The following is a 20,274-nucleotide window of genomic DNA, read 5'->3' as shown; positions in this document are numbered from 1 at the left end:
GCCATTGAAGACACCCCATACCTGGAGAAGGGGAGACTGAAGACTTGTCCCTTGAGACGTAGGAGTCCCCATCCTTGTCTCCTGTGGGGCTCTTCAGTCCTGGGCCAGCTCCTGACAACAGGGTTCCCACAGTCTAGTGAGATTCAACACAGGTTTTGATGTACAACTAATCCAAAGCGTTACTACTCTGTCTGGAGGCCTCTGAAATGAAAATAAGGTAGACTTCCAGAATGGTGATAACGTAAATCTACAATTCTTGTGCTAGCTTGTATGCCCACATCTGGGGATGTGATTCTGATATCTGACTTCGTCAACAGGGGACATGGTCCTGTCACCACATCACACTTTCTCACTTGACTTTCGTGTATAATATGAGCCTTTACAATGCACAGCCATTCCACAAGCCACCACAGAAACTGAGGGCAAGGCCCATTTGTGATGAGATATCTGGACTGTCTATGACCAGAGAGCAGGGCTCAGTCTATGACCAGAGTGCAGGGCTCAGTCTACGACCAGAGAGCAGGGCTCAGTCTATGACCAGAGAGCAGGGCTCAGTCTATGACCAGAAAACAGGGCTCAGTCTATGACCAGAGAGCAGGGATTAGTCTATAACCAGAGAGCAGGGCCCAATACCAGAGATTAAGTCCAGTTTATAACCAGGGATCAGGAAGCTATCTAAAACTAAGATCAGCCTTGTCTGTGACCAGGATCAGGACCCAGTGTATTGCCTGGAAGGGGTTAGTTTGTGGTTTTTGTCCAGGTATAGGATATATGGAACTTATACCATTCTTTGACCTCAGCCTCATGGGCTATGAGCCTCTCTTCTGGAGATTTGTCCCTGTCTTTGGACTAGCTAAACCCAAGGCTGTTAGCCAGTCCCCTCTCTAACTCACTGGTCAGAAAGTGATGTGCTTCAGCAGGGGCCCAATCTTGACCAGGGGTCTGATCCGTGTGGCTATACAGGAAAAGAAAAAGCAATTTGGGTGTACAGTGGCCCACTCTACCCCAGATCTGGTTGATATGGTAAGTTCTAACCCTCTTCTGGGGCCTGCCAGCTCCAGCACACATACCTAACACCATCCCTCTGGCCTTGAAATCATTAGTAAACAGAGCACATCTCTATGCCTCCAGCCTTGCTCTTGCCCTGAACAGAGAACAAAATGTAAGTTCCCAAGCACCATGCTCTTAGACAGATTTCTTTCAGGGAACCAGGGCAGTCCTGAAAGGAGGTGAGCTCTTCAACCCTGGGGTTTCCAGGTATGTGCTAACCGAGTTATGAAAAAGGCTAAAAGAAGGGCCATTTTTACCTTGGGGAGAGGCCAAACTTAGTTCCAGGGCCGAGTAGTCTTGGTGGCCTGGTTCTTGCCCTGGCACTTACCTTTCTGGTTGGGCTATAGATAGCATCATCTCTTCAGGAGAATCAACAAACCTACAAATTAAACTGCTCACAAACACTACCACTCATCCATCCTTTTACCCTTCTATCTACCAGCCCATCTGCAGTGACAATTCTGAAACTTTGATTTCTTAAAAAAGACACACAGATGTTGGGGTATGGGGCTGCTTCAGACTGTCTGCAGCAAACTCTAGCAGAGGCGTGGTTTTGCCAGCTGCAGATAGTTTCTGCGATTGTGTGACATTTGGAATTCTGGGAATTTTTCAGAGGGTATATAAATACTAGGGCCCTGAGAGGTGTGGTTGGTGGTTGGTGGTCCGTGGTTGTTTGGGAGTGGGGGTGTGGTGGATGAGGTTTTGCCAGCTGCAGATAATCACTGGGATTGTGTGACATTTGGAATTCTGGGAACTTTTCAGAGGGTATACAAATGCTAGGGCCCTGAGAGGTGAGGTTGGTGGTTAGTGATTGTTTGGGGGTGGTGGGGTGGTGGGGTGGTGGGGTGGTGGACGAGGTTTGCTAGTAGTCGTGCTCAAAGAAGAAACAAAAAGAAAGTCATTGTTACTCTCTCCCTCCCTCTATCCCCCTCTTATCTAGTGTTGGGGGTGAGATGTGGGGAGCAATAAAGAGAGGGAAAAAGAAAAACCCAAAGTAGTAAAGAGCAGCTAAACCCATCCATCCATCATCCATCCATCCATCATCCATCCATCCATCATCCATCCATCCAGCCAGCCAGCCAGCCAGCCATCCAGCCAATCTATTCTATTATTCGCTGATTTCCCATCCATCTTTTATCTTCTCATTTACCCATCATCCAATCTAGCTATCTATCCTTTATTCTATCCATTGTTCATCATCTTGTCTACCCACTTGTCCATACAACTAACCACAAATCCTTTCACCCATCTTTCCTATCATCTATCCATCACCCACTTACTCCATATATCCATCCGTTCTTCACCCTTCAGCTATCGCGCCTGTCATTTCATCTCCCCATCCACTGTTTTTGAGGCAGGGTTTCATGCAGACCAGGATGGTTTCAAACTCACTATGTAGCTGAAGATGACCTTGAGCTCTTGACCCTCCTACCTCCACTTTCCAAATATCATTAGCCTGATGGCTACCCATTCTTTCATCTATCCATCCATTCATTTACTTGCCCATCCCATCCACCTTTTTTTTTCCCCCTCGAGACAAGGTTTCTCTGTTACACAGAGCCCTGGCTGTCCTGGACTCTCTAGACCAGGCTGTCCTTGAACTCACAGAGCTCCATGCCTCCCAAGTGCTGGGATTAAAGGTGTGTGCCACCAATCCCTGATTTATTTATTTGTTTGTTTGTTTGTTTTAGGTCAGGTGGTGGTGACACACACCTTTTTTAAATTTAAATTTTATTAATTTATTCAGATTCCAACTCAATTGTTATCCCATCACTTGTATCCTCCCGCTCCTCTCTCCTTTCTGCTTTCACCCAATTCCCCTCCCCTAGGTCTAAGACCAAAGGAAGGGGACCTTCTCCCCCACTATGTGGTCATAGGCTATCAAGTCTCATCTTGGTACCTTTAATCCTAGCGGCCCAGGGTCTCTTCATCCCATCCATCTTCCCTACCTCATCTGTCCACCATCCACCCATCCATCCTCCTTTTCAACCATCCATCCATTCATTTACCTACCCATCACTTTATCTATCTACCTACTGTTTTCTTCACCTTCCACCCATCCATCTATCTTCTCATACCATCCATCTATTCTATGCTCTATCTATGCAGCCATCCTTTTTCCATTTCTCCCTCTCTCCTCCCTCTCAACAGTCAGCATGGCTATGTCTGGGTTGGGGGTAGGAAGGGACTTAGAACAATGGAAAACACCTACTCCTTCATTTTCAAAGCTGACGCTTCCGCAGGAGTCGGAAAGGGCGGTGAGCATCAAGTACCAAGGGGTGGGGCATTCTGTCCTGAAGGCAGTAGAAAGCCAGAGAAAGTTCCTAAGGAGAGGAGCAAGTGGTGCGATTTGCATTTTAGCCCGTGCCTTTGGAAGGTAGAGGGTATGGCTGAGGAGGAAGAGCCAGACTCCCCCAAACAGACAGGGTGATCTGGCAGACAGCTAAGGATGGACAATGGCCAGATGGATGGGAGCAAACAGGCAGAGGCCATGGCTCCAGCTTGCATAAAAGTTGGTGGTTGCCTTGGGTACCTGGCTATATCTGGAGAGGGACCTAGGGATTCCTGTCAGGACAGTTGGCAAGAGAGGGGATTTGAGGAGATCTTGTCAGAGGCTCTGCTGGCTTCTGCCTGGCCTAGGCAGGTTTAACACACATTCCCTCATTTCAGCATCTCAGCAGCCCCAAGGGCTAGGACAGCCATAGTCACTGTTCCAATTTAAAGCTTAGACTGGCTCAGACAGAAGAAATGACTGGCCCAGAGCCACAGCACAGGACCCGCAGCACACGGGTCCATGAAGAAACTCTGTCCCAGGGTCAGAGAAGTGAGCTAGCCCTCCAAGTCACGTGCTAGCACATCCTAGGCTCAAACCTGGTCTCCTGGGTCTACCCCAGGGGCCAATGGCAAGGGTGTGTGGACTCATACAAAGAAGCTGCCAAACAAGGCCATAAATTCTGCCCTGCCCAGCAGTGTCGACCCAGACATGGCGCTGTCTTCCTGACCTTACCAAACAGGGGCTAGAGGAGTGGCATGGTAGCCTCTGAGGATGCCGTGTGTCCTCTCCTGGCTGTCCCACCCAGCACCTCCCTTGGCCATCGCTGACCTGTGAAGTCATCCCTCTTTTGCAAAGGCAGGACAAGTAGCCCCTTGAGGCAACCTCAGCCTCCCATCAGTATCTCCTGTCTTCAGTATACATGCCTCCCCAACCCTGAGCTCCAAGTTCACCTGCACTGCAGTCCAAAGGGCTTTGCAGGGCCCATAAAGACCCGGTTTTGCTGAGCATGGTGCAGCAGATGCTTATGTGCTCAATTTACAGAGGAAAGAAAGGGAGATTAGAGTGAGTGCTTGGGGAACAGGCCTGGGTCACCCAGCAGCTGCTGGCCAAGGCTAGGCTCAGTCTCTTAGGCGGCAGAACCAGACATCCCGTGGCTCTTCTCCCAACCTCTGGGTGTGGTCTGTGGCCAGAGCCCCGGGGATGAATAGCCCCACTTGTAGGAACAACATTCCCTCCCTCTGTAAGCCACGCCTTCTCTTTACTTTTAGACAAATCTTGTACAACTGGTCTCACCCTACAGTGCTAGGTCTCTTCTCTCCTAGCAACCTGTAAAGAGTAAACTGAGGTCTAGAAGGGCGGGGGGGGTACCCCAAGGCCACACACAGAAAGAGCTGAAAGGCCAAGAGAGACACTCATGCCTCCTAGGCTCCTGGTCAGGAGCTCCTTCTCCATTCCCAGCCTGTCCCAAGGTCAGGCTGTAATTTTGCTGTAACAGAGTCTATAAGAGGTAGCCGGGAGTGGTGGCGCACGCCTATAATCCCAGCACTCGGGAGGCAGAGGCAGGTGGATCGCTGTGAGTTCGAGGCCAGCCTGGTCTACAAAGCGGGTCCAGGACAGCCAAGGCTACACAGAGAAACCCTGTCTCGAAAAACCAAAAAATAAATAAATAAATAAATAAATAAATAAATAAATAAATAAATAAAAAAGAGGCGGTCCACTCACCAGCACTCACCAGTCACTGACAAGAGACACAGCCGCAGGCTGCCAACCTGCCTACCTATGCAGTCACAAATCTATCATCAATTTTTAAAGCCAAGTGTTTTCCATTCACCCTGCATCTATCCAATCACCCATCCTCCACCTAGCCACCCCATCATCCATCCACCCACCTGTCCTTCTACCCTTCCGTCATCTGTTGACACCCTATTAGAACCCTGGAGAACAGAGAAAACAATGAGACCTCACCTGGGGAGGGCTATGGAGGATAAAGACCTAGATGGTCCTTATGGCACTGGTAAACAGCCTGTGTGCCCATAACGAAAGGCCCAGCACAGGAAAAGGCCTAGGAAGCCCGAAGAGACTGACTATAAGGTGAGGAGGCCAGGAGTTTGGTAGAGTCTTGTCAGAAGTAAAGGCAAGAAGTCAAGCTTGGTCTAAAAGCCATTCGTCTGTGGTCAGGGGACTGGCGGTGGAGGTGGAGGGGTCAGCCTAAAACCCGTATCTGCCTCGATCCTCACAGCACCTACACCTCATCAGGCACCCCCTTCTTTCCACACTGGCCCAGCCTCTACTTTGTGGGTACATCTGGGTACGGAGTAGATCAGTCTTAAGCACTGGGTGGGCAGACAGGGAGACAGTTCCTGTGAGGTTCCCTGCAACAGGCAGATCTAAGGAAGCCTTGCACCTGGGCCTCAGGGGTCCTCAGGACTGGGCTATCGGGCCTATCGGAGTCACTCAGACATAGCTGGGTCAAGAGGCTCATCGGAGGGTCAGCTGAGCCTGGCTGTAATAGGCTTCCTCAGTTGGAGCCATGCTGGGAAAGCTGGGCAGGGCGTCTTGTACTGGAGGTATGCCAGGAAAAGGATGACCAAGGCTCCCAGACAGGGGCTCTTGAGAAGTCCGTAGAGGGGGGCCCCACCCCGGGGTGGTAAGTGGTGAAGGCTTCCACCCACCACGCACATCCCCAGCCCTGTGCCACCCTACTGAGTCACACTGGTCCTGCCAACACCCAAGAGCCGAAGCCGGAGGCTGGCTATAAATCCTCAACATGAGGCCAGCCAGGGCTCCCAGCTCCTGAGCACTGAAGAATGACTTTTCGCTGGGCCGTGTGGCTGCTGCCCTTGGCAGCGTGGAGCATGGGCTTTGGTGAGTGGCTAGGAGTGAGGCTAGCAGGGGCACTCTGCTACGGGCCGCAGTTTACTCCATCTCCTAATGGGAGAGAAGTGCTGGGAAACTTGGTGGCCAAGGTATCCTCTGGACCCTCGGTGCGCTTCCTGGGTCTTAGAACTCAACTCTCCCCTGGGATAGGAGTCACAGCCGTGGCCTGTTCTCTAGGGAGGAAGGCTGGGACATGGATGGTGGATGTGATGTTCAAGTCTGTCCATCAGCCATACGGGTCTTGAAGAATGTCAGGTCACTTTCTCTTTCACCCACCTGGCTCCAATATGGGCCTAGAGCCAGGTGGTGAGTCTTGTCCCCCGCCCCTGCCCTCCGCCCTTGCTAGGTGAAGCCTTCAGGTGTTATACATGTGAGCAGCCCACGGCCATTAACTCATGCAAGAATATTGCTCAGTGCAAGCTGGAAGACACAGCCTGTAAGACCGTACTGGAGACGGTGGAAGCGGGTAAGGTTGGGCTCTGGCAAGGGTTGGGGATCCACCTGGGGTCAGGCTTACCTCTCCCCCCGCCCATGCTCCCTCTCTTTCCACCACTGTTCTGCTCAGCCTACGAGGCAGAGGGCTAGGAATAGTTGTATGGTGTGTGTGTGTGTGTGTGTGTGTGTGTGTGTGTGTGTGTGTGGTCAGAGGGTTGGTCTCCCACCCTAAAGATGGTGCCCACAGTTAGAGGCACAGACCCGAATTGAGGTAGTGGGATGGGAATATGAGAAAGGGGGCTGGGTAGGAGACAGCAGCTGGCTTTAACCCTAGCTCTATCAGGATATGCTACTGTGGCTTAGGCTAGAGCTCCATCTCAGGGCCAGGAAGTGCACATGCTCCATAGAGGCTAGCGCTATTATGAATGTATACGTGCCACAGCTTGGGGCTGGGCAGATCTGCGATTGGGCTGCAGGAGGGGTTTGGGAAGGCAAGGGGCTATGGGAAGGGCATGTGCAGTCAGGAGCTGCAGTGACTTTGGGCTCTGATGTCTACCCATCCTGCAGAGTTCCCCTTCCACCACAGTCCAGTGGTGACCCGCTCCTGCTCCAGTTCCTGCCTGGCCACCGACCCTGATAGCATTGGAGTTGCCCATCCTGTCTTCTGTTGCTTCCGTGACCTCTGCAATTCAGGGTTTCCAGGCTTGGTGACAGGCCTCTAGCCATGCAGGGGGCCTTGTTCCTCCTGTATCCACTCTCCTGGCAGGGCCTGGTGCCACCTGCGGTTAGCTCTGCCTGCACGGCCCTGTGAGCAGAGCTTACTGAGCCCCAGGGTACTCACTGTCTACAAAACTTGTGGGAAATAAAATAAGCTAAGGATGAAGGGGCCTCTGTCCTTGCTGGGCACTGGGGACCCAAAGAGCTGGACTGCAGGGTACACAGAAGACCAGCAACCTCTCTACCCTCGTCTCCCTGGGGTGTCCATATACACAAATCTCTCTCTCTCTCTCTCTCTCTCTCTCTCTCTCTCTCTCTCTCACACACACACACACACACACACACACACACACACACACACACCCTACCTTATAATGGCCTTGAGACAGCTGGGGGATCAAATGAGACAGCAGCCAGTGTCTACTTATCTCCAGACCCAATGCCATACTGGGCCCAGGGCCAGTGGCCAGGGCTGCTCCTGAGGGCAGAGGATGGAGGGGACAGTACCCACTCAGGCACTGACTCTCCAGCCAGGAAACCAAGCTCCTTAGGACCTAGGAGCCTCTGCCTTGTGGCTGCTGTGTCCCTCTCCCAGTATAGCTGCCCCTTCCACAGTGCTCTGTCCTCTGTGAGTTGCGTGGCAGCTTTGAGGCCTGAATTGCCCCCAGGTACTAATGCAATATCACAGAGCACTTCTTGGATTCAACTAACTGGCAACCAGGACTGCTGGGTTGGGTACTCTGAAGAAGGTGGCAGGCTGCCCAATAGGCTACAAGGGCAGAAGGGAGTAACTAGGGACAGTGGCAAGAGTACGCAGGACCTCTGAGAGGTTGTGTGAACCGCCCCCCCCCCCCCCCCCCCCCAGCGATGTATGTGAGAGACAGATTTGTGGACAGATACTTCCTGTGTTGCCAGCCTGGCCTCCTAAGTCTCACCAGTTAGAAGCATTTCTAGCATCAAATCCATACCTGCAGGTCCCCTCCTGAGGCCAACCCCCCCTTACCCCCACCCCCGCACTGCCACTGCGGGCTTATTTTCATAGAGCCTTGCTTGGCTCAGGATTTGGAGGCAAGAGGCCAGGGCTACCGGTTCTTTGTGGAGACTGAGCAGATGTCACCCCCCAGTGGAACAGCTGTGGTACTGCCTCAGTCCTCTACAGAGACCAAAGTGGGAATGGGAGAACTCTGTCAAGTCTAGTCTTGGTCTTGAGTCCATGAGGAGGCAGGAGAGTTGTGGCTCACCACCCAAGGGGCCCCACTTACAAAGCCACAAGCCTGGCTCAGCTACCTGGCTCTCAGGGACAACAGGGAACTGCAAAATCCCTTGCCCCATGGTTGACCTTGAAGCTACCTACCTATGAACACACACAGATACATGATTTCACATCTAGGTTATTAAGCAGGGAACTCTAAGTCCAGGCCTGGGGGCAGTTGCTAAATCAGACACAGAAGCTCCACCTTGCTCCCACCACTTCTATCTAGAGTCCCAGTGGGGCTGTCTGGCAGCACGCAAGATACCTGCTATGATCCACCCAGACATCCTCCAAGGACCCTCCCCTCCAGATTACCCTTGGCCTTTTACTCACTGCCCACCTTCTGCCCTCTGCTCCACTAAACCCTGAAAGAGGAAAACCTTTTCCCAAAGCCCCTGAAATTAAAAGACACCTCTGTGGGCCACCTATAGGACGGGGGATGGGAAAGGCAAAGGTGTGGGACAGGTCTTCCCAGGGGCACACTTACTGGCTGGCCGCATGACCTCTCCACCCGTGTCCCATCACGGAATGCTTATCTACATCCCCACCCCAAGTCAGACCCTCAGGTCTCTGGACTGTGCTGGGTAGAGCACAGCCCTCCTCCCAACCCCCCATAAAACACTTGCTCTAAGTCTTAAGGATCCTAGATTTCCTGCCCACAAAGGGCATGAAGCACAACCCTGTGCTGCTGCACCCCCACTTTCTTCTTGATTTCCTAGGGCCCTTCTGGGACTCTTAGGAAGGGGACAGAAAAACTGGGCCAAGTGCATGAGACTAGGGCTCCAAGTTTCATAGGCTCGGGGTAGACAAGGTAGGAAGGCCAGCTGGGGCTCTAGCCAGCTGCTCACTCTTGGCCTCAATCCTATGACTCATCAGGCTTAGCACTAAATTCATAGGCGCCCACAAGCCTGGGCACCCTATGACACTCATGTTCCTCCTGAAGACTTATCCAGGGAGTGGGTAGGTCTGTGCAGGGGTGGCAAGGCTGCAGCAATGAGAACCTCCCCAGCACACATGCCTTTAAAACTCTTTTTAATCTTGTGCTTTCTTTAAATAAAACAGACTGCAGCCTTCCCTTCGGTAGCACTAAGGCAAGCAGAGCAGCATGGGGGCCAGAGCGGTGCAGGTGAGGGTCTGAGCATCTCTGAAACTCTGGGCTCTGCCTCCAGGTGTGGTTCCCAGAGAGGTAGCATGGAGGCAGTTCCTAGCTTCAAGCAGCAGTTCTCTCCCTGAGCTGACAGGGCAGAGGCTAGGCAGGGTCATGGGACCCCCCCTACACCAGGGCTCCTGGCCTTGGTGACCTGGCTAGACAGGGTACATCAAGAATAGTGGGCATCACCAGAATCTTAGCCAAGGGCCAGCTTCCACTTGCCCTTCCCTGGGCTGGTCCTAGCCTATCTTCCCTGCTATAAGGTGACCCCCCAGAGGGCCCAATGTCCCTGAGTAAGCTGCAGGCCCCAGAGCCAGGCCATAAGGGCCCCGGCCACACCTAGGACTCCTCTTGGCCTGCTTAGCCACAAGCATCCCTGACTTCTGGTTTTGTGCTGGTCCTTCTGCTTCAGAATCCTGAGCATCTGGGCACAATACAACAGTCTTGCTATAGGGACCCAGGAGGCAGAGCTGGGCCAGGACAAGTGTCCACCCTGCCAGCTGCCCAAGATGAGGCAAGCACAGAGGAATGTCAAGCGGGTTAAAGGATCCAGGCTTGTCCAAGGCCACTCTGGCTAGGAGTGCATCCCAGGTGGCCCATTCTGTGGGACTGGCTGACAGGCAGGGCAGGGAGGGTGTGCAGAGGTGGCAGTCACTCGTCCTTTTTGTCACTGAGCCCACTCTCGGCCCGGAGCAGCTGGCTGCTGGTCTCATTGTAGGCGATCCAGTGCTTCAAGTCTTCTGGCAGCTCAGGGGGCTCCACCTGCAGGGAAGATAGGAGGCTGAAGCTCCAGAAGGCCAAACTGCTGCTGCTGCATGTTGAGGGAGAGACACTGCAAGAGAGACAACCAGCCAGGCTGCTGCCTTCCTGCTTCTGGGCCTCTGCCTATTTCATGGCCTAGTCTGTAACCTTGCAGGACCGTGGCCCCCCCGCTCCCCCCCACCTCGTTGCAACACCTGCCCAGTGCCTCTCCAATCCCAATCCCTTCGAACCTATGCCCTCCTCCCTTTTTCTTCCAACCCATCTACTTCTGCCAGGTCCCGTCAGCAGAGCCATGTCTGTCTCCAGACAAGGGTCTGTCTCCAGAACCAGTCAAAAGCCTGTGAGGTTGGCTGGTTGACAGACCACCAGCTGTCTGGGGTGGGGGTGGGGAGTGGGGGCGGGCACAGGTAGGGGAGGAAAGCAGGAAGTGGGGCAGGGCATGGGGAGGCACTCCTTCTGGAGAGTGCCAGACAAAGCTGTGTCCCAGGAGTTCCTTGCAGATAGGTTCTAAGGGCTGAGAGAGTGAGGGTAGAGGCTAGATAGATGCCCTCTTCTTGTGGTGAGTGCAGGTAGGAACTGGATCCTTTCCGGGTACAATCTACTGTCAGGGTCACTCCTTCCTGCTACATAGCCCAAGACCAGCACCTCAGCTTACGGAACCAGCCCCAGGCTCAGGCTGTCTTGAACCATATCTGCCTCTGCCTGGGACCCGACCTGGTCCAAGATATATGCCAGTAACCAGGGAAACTCCCAGCCGACCCCCTGCCTCCGCTTGATTTTGCCAGGGTACTTCAGTTCAACTTCCTCCACTCTGTCAACTGCTTGCTGTGGCTGCACTTTCAGCCCCCTCACCCCTTACACGCACTGTATCAATCATGACCAGCCAGCCCCTAGGAGTTCATGACTCAAACCCAGAAAGCCAGGGAGCCTTATCTACCACCAATCGCTGTGCAGACTGAACGAATGGCCACCATCCCTCCGTGTCCGTGTTCCCCTTCACTGATGTAATGTCATCCTTGTGCTCTAGAGGAAGCACTGGCCTAAGACCAAAAAAGGGCACAATAGGGTAGGGCATGCCCTGGCATCTTTCAGGAGCCTGCCCTAGCAACCATCACTACCCTGGCTGTCTCCAAGGTCACAGTTGCCATACTGCAGGAGCTAGCTCTGCCACCACGCTGGAGGAGTGGGCCCTAGGGAGGGGCCTTGGGTCCCTGCAGGCATAGGACTCTCCTTCCTCCAACCTTGGAAAGGCACAAGGCTTGTGGTCCCCTGGGGTCAATCCAACCCCCGGAGCCTCTCAGCTGCAAGCTGTGCAAAAGAGGCTCCTCAGGTCCACTAGAATTCCCAACAACTGCTTCTAACTGACCATCCTTTTGTTTCGTGCTCAAAACCAAAGGACCAGAGAGGGTGATGCAGCACTCTAGACCACACAGACCTAGGACTCAAACTCCTAGTGGTGAGACCTGCTCTGAGCATCTTGAGAAGGAAGGAAAAACCCTGGTGTTGGGGCCAGATTTAAAAATGGCTAAGTCTGACTGTAAAGCCTTGACTCATAGATGCTGGGAACCCTAAGAAGGGTGTCATCGTGGACACAGAGTGCAAAAGCGCAGTCCCAAAACTTCACAAAGACGTCTTTAGAAAGACCAGTCCCAGAGCTTCAAAGAGCTCTTCCTCATGGGAGGGGCCTGGAAGACGAACAGGGCCGGGGCATCGGGGTGGGGCTGCTCACCCTGCGCTTGCACAAGTGCTGTACTACGCGATCCGGCGAGGTGCCCAGCACGTGCTGCCGGAAACGCAGCAAGGCGCACACGAAGCCATCGCGAAGACTGACAAAGCGCGCCTCCAGGTAGAAGGCGCGGTCATCCCAGCCTAGCAGGCGGGTGCGCACCTCGAACGCCTCAAACAAGCGCAGCGAGCGGCGATAGCGCGCGCACGAGGCGGCCAGCACCGTGTGCGCGCTGAGGTCGCGCAGCGCCCCTAGCACACCGCAGCGGGTCAGATGTGCGGCGCGCGCTACATCGGCCTCGCGCAGGTAGCGCGCGTTGTTCATGTGCAGCAGCAGGTCCAGGTCCGAAGGCAGCACCCGGCCCGCGTACCGTTGCTCGGCCAGCAAGTCACGGACGCGCGGCTGCAGCAGGCGTGCGCGCAGAACCGCACACGGCACGCGCACCAGGTACCAGCCGTCCAGCAGCGCAAAAAAGGCAAGCGCCAGGCCTAAAGACGCCACCAACAACCCCAGCATCTTGGCAGCGGGCGCCCGCTGCCCAGAAGCCCGCTGCGCAGGTGCCGGCAGCCGGCTTGCGGGAGAGCTTGGGAGCTTCGGGGACCAGAACGTACCACCGCTTCTAGCAATCCGAGGGGGAGGCGCGCCGGAGGCAGCGGCGCCGCCTGCTGGAGTCGCACGCTCGGATCCCGGTCACCCCCACGCGCGCCTTCATTGGTCTGTCCCGGGTCCTCTTCACTAGCGGCTTTCGCTTTTCCCGGGGCGGGGCGGGGCGGGGCGCGGCAGGATTCGGGGAACGGTACAGCGCCCCCTGGCCACCACGCTCGACCCTGCAGGTTTAGGAGCGACAGGAAAGCCTGCTCCCTCTAAAGATATAGTCGCCCAGATGAGCATAGCTAAAGATTTCCAGAACTTCCCCGGAGAGTCTGAGGAACTTTGCCAGGAAAATGGGCAATGCATCGCCAAGGATGCTGCTTCTGCGAGACTGATCGCGACCCACAAGCTTGTCCAAACATTCGGCTTCCGCAAGGCTCCTGAGGCGTTCGCGGTTTGTCAGAATTAGATCTGGTCTTCTGGAAGCATTTCAGCCCCACTCTGCATCTACATTACTTTGCCCCAAGTACTCACTCCCTGTCCACCAAAAATCTTGATCACCCCAAGTGCACCCCAATAATTCCCAGCCTTTTCCGTTTTTAATGCAAGTAACATTCAAAATGGAGGGGAAGAAGTGGGGCAATGGAAATGGGGCGCGATGAATGTAAGAGACTTATCCAGCCGGCTAAAGGTGCAGCCATGGTTTGTGGAATGTGGTACAGTGAGTGCCTGAGGTTTCCTTGAATACACCGAGAGGCAAGGACTTCACTGCCTATCAGGATAGCTCCAAAGGTCTGGAAGAAGAACCTTTCCCACATACTGGTTACACTCGTACCATCCACCTTGCCCTGGTCTGCACCCTAGCATGGGGAGGGGCAGCCCTCGGGAGGAAAAGACTAATGCTCTTTGAGTCCGTTGCTCAGAGAATAGGTTTTCTGTCACCTACTCTGTCCACTGTCTCTCTCATTCATGCCTCCAGGGGAGAGACCCTTGGACTGGTAGCCAGGCCTTTTACACAGAGAAGGACGTGAAGGAACACCTACCACCAGGGCCATCTCTGCTTTGCCTACCTTGTTTCATTCCGAGCCTTTCTGCTGGCTGCACTCGGCACCAAACACTGATCACCTTGCTCCCATTTTCCTCTCCCTACCCTAGCCTGGACCACATTGGCAGGGTCCTCACGCAGGGATCTGAGCACAACTCGTTGTAGTTTCATGCATAAGCTGAACTCTGACTGGAGGGCCTGGTCGCCCTAACTGACTGCAATATCTACAAAAGAAGGCAATACGATGTCACCAATGACCCAATACTCTCTCCTTCTGCCAGCACTAGGTGTATAGGAATACTAGGTCCAGAAGCTTTCACTCAGGGACTCTCGGCTTTTCGGGGCTAATGTGTTTGCCCTAGAGGCAGGTCGGCAATTCATTTTGGCTACTGGAGAACACACAGCACAGGGGGCAGAGCAGGCCCCAGCAGGATGATGGACCCTAGACCCCGCCCCATCCTCCCCTGGCTCCGCCCCCGCTAGATGAACCCCTTTACACTCTTGGCTGAAACTATGCAAGAGTTAGAGGCACATGCCAGGTCATAGGCTTGATCTTGGCATCCAGGGCCTCCCTCCTTCTCCGGGCACCTTCTGCCTTCTACTCCCCTCACCCTAACTCTAATACTTCATTGCAATGACGCCTCCAGGGTACAGTGGTAAGGCCCTTTGTCCCTCTGCCCCTGGGTATCCTTAGCCTATAAGACCTTGTGGGCACCAGCCTCAGGGAGAAAGAGACTTGGCTAAGGGGCAGCTGCTGTGTGGTCCCTGGTGGCTGAGGATTATCATTCTGTGTGAGGCAGCTGTGCCACCCTCTTTCCTTTGCTTTCCCAGCTCATGTGTTAAGAAACTGAATATTTATTCCATAGTTTGTCATATTTTTCTGAGTCTGCTGTCCTGCAGGCTCCATGGTTCTAGGGTATCCAGGGGTGCCAAGGATAGCACACACAGATACACAGACACACACACACACGCTTGTGGCTGCTGTTGGACCCAGGTCCTGCACCATGTTCCTGGTAGACGTGATGTTCTGCTGTAAGACCTCTAGATCTTCCGTGTCTTCCTGAAAACACAGGGCCTTCTAGAGCCTGGACTTAGCTCTGGGCAAGCTAGCCTTGTATGTGGGTGAGGAAGGAGGCAGATTTGGGGAGGGCTGGGGGGGAGGGGACATTGGCATTGTCACTTGGATGACAGCCTAGAAAAGCTATACTGCCTCTACATGCTCGCTTTACCCTAAGATTGAGAAGGAGGCCTCCAACCTGAGGTCATACACAAAGGCCGAGGGCATCAGCTCCGAAGAGAGCCTAGAACCTCTGGCCAGACTCACCCTCAGCGGGACTCCTGTGGTGCTGGCCACTGGGATCCCACTACCACCACCACTGACCCCTGACCCGGCCTCTGACCCCTGGCTCAGTACACAACCGAACCCTTCACTGATCCTCTTGTCATCTGTGCCTCTTCCTCTCAGACAGCCACAGCTCAGTCTGTGCAGTCACTACTCGCTGTTCAGGAACTCAAAGCTTTATCAAAGGCCTGTGATCCCTGAGAGAGGGGTCAGAAGTCTCAGTGACTAGTCTCACCTGGAAAAAGCCCGCTGGACACTAGACTGGAGGGAGGTGCTTCCTTGACTTCCTCATGTGGCTATCTCAACAGTGATGCTGGGGTGGGGGGTGGGGGATCAGGAGTCAGCTACAGAAATAGGGGCCCCATGCAGGTCCCCACCGAGGGTGCAGACTATTCCCAGGTGTAAGACAGGCTTCCTTCAAAAGGGTTTTCCCAGGAATGGAAGGGATGGGCATGCCCTCCTGTAGGCAGCCCCTCCCCTAACTGCATGGACACAGACTCCGCAGATGTAGTTCAGGAGTGTGGGCCAGACACTCCGGGGTGGTGTGGGGGCAGCTGATTGGCCACTCGTTTTGTGCTTGTACTTCCTGTGTGTGTGCACCATGTAACAAATGATGTTTGTTTGTTTGTTTCGAGACAGGGTCTTGCTATGTAGCTCTGCCTGGCCTGGAACTGCTATGTAAACCAAGTTGGCCTCAAATCCACAGAGATGTGCCTGCCTCTGCCTCTTGAAGTGTGGGGATTAAAGGCGAGCGCTACCACGTCCAGCTAAAAAAAGTTTTGTAAAATGCTCTTTCCCGGGTATCCTCTTATCTATGGAAGTTCTGGGCACACTCTTCCACAGAGAGGGCAGGAGAAGGGCACACGGTGGGGTGGGGGTAGGGTGGGGGGTGTGAGAGCAGGCGCTCTGATAAGCTTGGCAATGTGCCTGAGTCTGTACAGCAAGTGCTGGCTGCCCTGAGCTATGCAGTTCAACATTCTGCCAGGTGCCACACCTGTCTTCCTACCAAGACCAGGGCTCTAGCTCCCAAGGTCAATAGAATGTCGGTGACCCTTGATAGACATTGCTCAGGTGGAGCCCGGGCACATCATGGACTGCTTAAAGACACTCTCTCCACTTACCCAGCAGATATTTATTACAGGGCTACTGTGTTCAAAGGCCCTATAAACATGGGGCAGGTTCTCCACCTGGCAGGCGTCTCCCAGGACTCCCAGTCGCTCACACCCACCTCCCAGCGTCACTTCTGCTCAGTCCGTCTCATTTCAGCCTTTACCAGGCCCTCCCCAGGTGCTGCTGTGCAGATTGGCTCAGGTCACGGAGAGTGGGGTGGCGAGGGAGTCCTGCAGCGGAAGTGCTTGAGCAGAACTAGTGGGGCACCGCGCTGATGGAGGTGGGGGCGGGCAAAGCGCCAGCAGAGAGGAGAAAGCCCCAGTGGGACAGGGTGAAGGGCAGCCCTGTGTGGATGTTAGGAGTGTGTGGGGGCATCCCCACACAGTAGGGGTTGTAGTGGGGTTCTCCTAGAGTCTATTGATGGCTAGAGCCCCACAGCACCAGGCTGCAGAACACAGTGAGCAGCCCCAGGGTGGTGGCTGGCTTCAGGGTGTGGGCCCCATTGACATTGCACAGGTCGGAGTAGCAGCACGTGATGTTCTTCTTGCCCACGTAGTAGTTCTCTGACGTGTCCTCGCAGTTTGAGCTGCAGCCCTTACTGATAACTCTCACGAGTCCGATGGCCCCTGGAAAGATGGGGTGACATCTGGAATAAAGCCGGGCCTTGATATTCACCTCTCTGCCCCTTTCCTGAGCGTACTAAAGGTCTGGATCCACCCCCCACCCCACCCCCCATGGAGTACCAAAAATGTTTGGCGAGTGAGTGAGCAGGGAGAGGAGGGTGTGGAGGGTAGGAAGGTGGAGATGGGTTTTTGGATGCCTAGGCAGGAGTGTGTAGATGCACGGGTAGGTGGGAGGATGGACAGAGGAAGAGCTGCAGCAAAGCCGGAGGCCTAGGTTCTTTGCTGCCTAGCTGGAGGAAGGGGGAGGAAGGCTGAAGGAGCAGGACAGTTGAGCCGCTGGGCGGGCGGCAGGGCAGTGGGGCACTCACGGACACGTGATGTCCAACAGCTGTTCTGGTCGTCGGTGCAGTTCTGCACATTCAGGCAGTCTCTGTTGCTTACCTGTGCTGTGCATGAATAGCACTGCAGGGCAGCACCTGTGGATGAGGCAGGAGGCTTGAGGCTTGAGGCTCAGAGGCTGGCCAGCTGCACTTCAAGGGAGGCCTGCCTGACACTCTCATCCCCACACAGAGTGGAGAGGGACATCCCACTCCCCTCCAGACTGCTGAAGCATAGAGGGGACAGAAGCCCAAAGTCCTCTGACACCCTTCACAGAGGGCTCTGGGCCAGCTTACCTCCCCTTGGCCACCCAAAGCCCTCAGTCTCTGCTGTTACTCACTATTCAGGAATTTAAAGCTCTATTAAGTGCCTGTCAACCCTGAGAGAGGGGGAAATAGGTCCTGGTGCCTGGTCACATCTGGAAAAAGCCGCACTGGGCACTAGGCTGGAGGGAGGCTCTTCCTTGACTCCCCCCGTGCTACTACGCACAGAGGCCTGCCTGTCTTTGCTCTCTAAGCCCAGCTTGCACTCTCAACCCCTCCAGGGCCTCCACCATGCTGTGTGGCAAAGGTAAGACCCCTGGGCCCATCCTGCTCCGTGCCTGGAGCAAGTAGTCCCAGATATCAGGATGTGTCGGTTTTCTTCTCTCTTCAAAAACGACAAAGCTAGGGTTAAAGTCACATCTGGAGGAATAGGTGCTTAACGCCTGACTTCGGTAGCTACAAACTTTGTCCTGCTTAGGTCTCTAGTGGCCTTATGGACAGTTTTTTTCTCTCTCTCTTCTTGTCTGGAAGAGGACACTGAGCCTTTAAGAGTATAGTGACCTTTCTGGGGTCCCTTGATGGGAGGGCTCAGCACACTAGATCATCACAGACTGCCCACCCCGGCAGACTCACACACTGGAAGGGAAAGTAGCCAGGGATTGACCAGTGAGTCCCCTTCCAAGACATCTGGAGTGCCCTTCCCTGTTTCTTTCCTTCCCATTCCCTCTGTGAAACTTCTCGGGTTAAGAAGTTTGGCCCCTGGGGCCTCCCTGACTAAGGCCCCATGTGTCTGTTCCTCAGTGGCCTTTCTGGAAGCCCATCGGTCCCTCCTAGCCCTCCGCCCTCTGTCTCTCTCTCTCTCTCTCTCTCTCTCTCTCTCTCTCTCTCTCTCTCTCTCTCTCTCTCTCTCTCCCTTCCTCCCTCTCTCCTTCCCTTCTCCTAGCCCATCATCCTCTTTGACATTTCTCCTTCACTCCTTCCCTAACCCTGCCTTGTGGCTGTCTGTAGCTTACCTGGATGCAGGGCCAAATAAGTGGCCAGCAGGATAAAGAGGCCAGTCTTCATGGTCACAGTGAGCAGCTGCGCGCGTGCCTCCGGAGGCTTTATATGGCTCCAGCTCATAGGGGAGGCTTGTGTTACTCACAGTCAACAGTGACAGGTTCCTTGGAGCCAGTCAAAGCCCAAGGGCCAGCCCATTCCAATCTGATCTCCCACACCACCCCTCCCAATGCCTTTGCCCTTCTTTCTGGTTCTGGAGGGCACAGCCCTCCCATGGTGGGGCTCGCTATCTCTGTAGAAGCCCTTTCTTAGCCACCCACAGAACAAGAGCTGTCAGTCCTAAGGCACCTGCACTGTGCCTGCCCTTCTCAGGGAAGTGGGGTCAGTTCTAAAACGTTACCTTCTGTTCTCTACTCTCCTAACCATTTGGCCAAGAAAAAAGTGCATCCTTAGGGCCCCTGGTGCTCTGTATCGTCTTCCAGGGGCCTGTACCCACGCCTGAGGAGACAGGCCTGGATTGAAAGGCAGGAGACATAGTACAGGTTGACTGCTATGAAAGACAATGACTAGCTGCTAGAACGTGTCACTGAATAGGGGCTCTTCTGAGGTTGCCTTCCTTAGCTATGGGACGGAAGAGCCAATGAGGAGTGTGGGTAGCCATGAGCTCATGTCCTAGAGCACTGGAGTGTGCCAGGCCCTGGACTAGGACCTAGCTTCAGTACCTTGTTTAACACCACCTCCACCACCACCACCTCAACTTGGAACTTTACCCACAAGAGAGTCAGAAAACACAGCTTCTGGGAGCTTTCCCAAGGGAAAGAGGAGTGGGGAGCCAGCCCCCCCCCCCGCAACTTTGTTCTGCTGTCTGAGCAGGTATGCCCCTGAGTCTGATATGTTCTGCTATGCCCAGATCCACTTTGCATACTGCCCTGTGGCCTGGGAGGCATTCAGCTGACCTGAACAAAGCAGGGAGGGATGGAGATCAGGCCGTGCCTCCTTGTGGCAGCCTCACTGCTGTGTTGTAGTGGTGGGTTGGCTGCCTCTCTTTAACAGAGGCCACAGATCTTATTGGTCGGTCTTCCCCAGCCAGCTTTGATCACAGATCCAGGGGCCCAGTGCTCCCTGCTGTTGCTGCTGCTGGCTTTGTTGTTGTTGTTGTTGGGTTATTTGTAGTCTTTGCTGCATGTCCTCAACCTGAGGCTCACCTACATTTACCATCCTTCTGCCAGCCTCTCTTGGGAACCCTACTGGGTACACTGTTGTTCTGGCTGGCAAGGTGCCAGTGGGTAGAAACGATAGCCATGACCACCATCCACTTGCCTACCACCAGGGACAGTGCTCTCTGACGTTCTTGTGTCCTTGCTGAGATATCCCTGATTACTCCTTCACCCCAAAGGTTCCTTGAGATCCGCCTGGCATTTAAGACACAGGAGAGTGTTAAGTGTTTCCCTCTACCCTTCAAGGAACCATCCCATGCCCCACCATGCCTGGACCACAGGCAGTAACAATGGATTGGTGCAGCCCCAGTCCCTCTGTGATCTCCCCTGTTCAACTCTCTAGCACTCCTGGCCTGGCCTCTTTTCACTGGAAAATTTCTCCTTTGGCAGTAATGAGCCTGTGGCTCGGGGGCAGGATGGGGGGAGGGGCGGGGAAGCGGGGCACGACAAGATCCTGCCCAA

At 54.3% G+C, this 20,274-nt stretch overlaps 3 protein-coding genes across 3 annotated transcripts; 1 reads left to right on the top strand and 2 right to left on the bottom strand.

The window, feature by feature from the left end:
* The first annotated feature begins 6,041 nt into the window (after positions 1-6,041).
* On the top strand, positions 6,042-7,519 carry Slurp1 (secreted LY6/PLAUR domain containing 1). The gene is made up of 3 exons (XM_051160555.1): positions 6,042-6,190; positions 6,549-6,668; positions 7,205-7,519. Exons 1-3 carry the CDS (start codon positions 6,133-6,135, stop codon positions 7,357-7,359), a joined length of 333 nt encoding a protein of 110 aa, XP_051016512.1. The 5' UTR covers positions 6,042-6,132; the 3' UTR covers positions 7,360-7,519.
* A 1,780-nt stretch (positions 7,520-9,299) lies between these two features.
* On the bottom strand, positions 9,300-12,854 carry Them6 (thioesterase superfamily member 6). Its single transcript, XM_051159729.1, has 2 exons — positions 12,248-12,854; positions 9,300-10,518 (listed from the first exon to the last, which is right to left on the bottom strand). Exons 1-2 carry the CDS (start codon positions 12,758-12,760, stop codon positions 10,408-10,410), a joined length of 624 nt encoding a protein of 207 aa, XP_051015686.1. The 5' UTR covers positions 12,761-12,854; the 3' UTR covers positions 9,300-10,407.
* Positions 12,855-16,705: 3,851 nt separating this feature from the next.
* Psca (prostate stem cell antigen) lies at positions 16,706-19,027 on the bottom strand. Its single transcript, XM_051160554.1, has 3 exons — positions 18,610-19,027; positions 17,324-17,431; positions 16,706-16,958 (listed from the first exon to the last, which is right to left on the bottom strand). The coding sequence occupies exons 1-3, from the start codon at positions 18,716-18,718 to the stop codon at positions 16,747-16,749; spliced, it is 429 nt and encodes a 142-aa protein (XP_051016511.1). The 5' UTR covers positions 18,719-19,027; the 3' UTR covers positions 16,706-16,746.
* Positions 19,028-20,274: the final 1,247 nt, after the last annotated feature.

The sequence above is a fragment of the Acomys russatus genome, chromosome 17, assembly GCF_903995435.1.
Source record: "Acomys russatus chromosome 17, mAcoRus1.1, whole genome shotgun sequence".
Taxonomy (NCBI): Eukaryota; Metazoa; Chordata; class Mammalia; order Rodentia; family Muridae; genus Acomys; species Acomys russatus.
This window is presented reverse-complemented; position numbering and strand designations above follow the sequence as displayed.

What these genes read in the sequence shown, in the direction of transcription:
- Slurp1 (XM_051160555.1), top strand. Translation starts at nt 6,133, where the DNA reads ATGACTTTTCGCTGGGCCGTGTGGCTGCTGCCCTTGGCAGCGTGGAGC. An exon ending in AGCGTGGAGCATGGGCTTTG is followed by an intron (nt 6,191 to 6,548) that starts GTGAGTGGCTAG and finishes CGCCCTTGCTAG; the next exon opens with GTGAAGCCTTCAGGTGTTAT. An exon ending in ACTGGAGACGGTGGAAGCGG is followed by an intron (nt 6,669 to 7,204) that starts GTAAGGTTGGGC and finishes CCCATCCTGCAG; the next exon opens with AGTTCCCCTTCCACCACAGT.
- Them6 (XM_051159729.1), bottom strand. Translation starts at nt 12,760, where the DNA reads ATGCTGGGGTTGTTGGTGGCGTCTTTAGGCCTGGCGCTTGCCTTTTTT. An exon ending in AGCACTTGTGCAAGCGCAGG is followed by an intron (nt 10,519 to 12,247) that starts GTGAGCAGCCCC and finishes TCTTCCCTGCAG; the next exon opens with GTGGAGCCCCCTGAGCTGCC.
- Psca (XM_051160554.1), bottom strand. Translation starts at nt 18,718, where the DNA reads ATGAGCTGGAGCCATATAAAGCCTCCGGAGGCACGCGCGCAGCTGCTC. An exon ending in TTATTTGGCCCTGCATCCAG is followed by an intron (nt 17,432 to 18,609) that starts GTAAGCTACAGA and finishes CCTCATCCACAG; the next exon opens with GTGCTGCCCTGCAGTGCTAT. An exon ending in CTGTTGGACATCACGTGTCC is followed by an intron (nt 16,959 to 17,323) that starts GTGAGTGCCCCA and finishes CCATCTTTCCAG; the next exon opens with GGGCCATCGGACTCGTGAGA.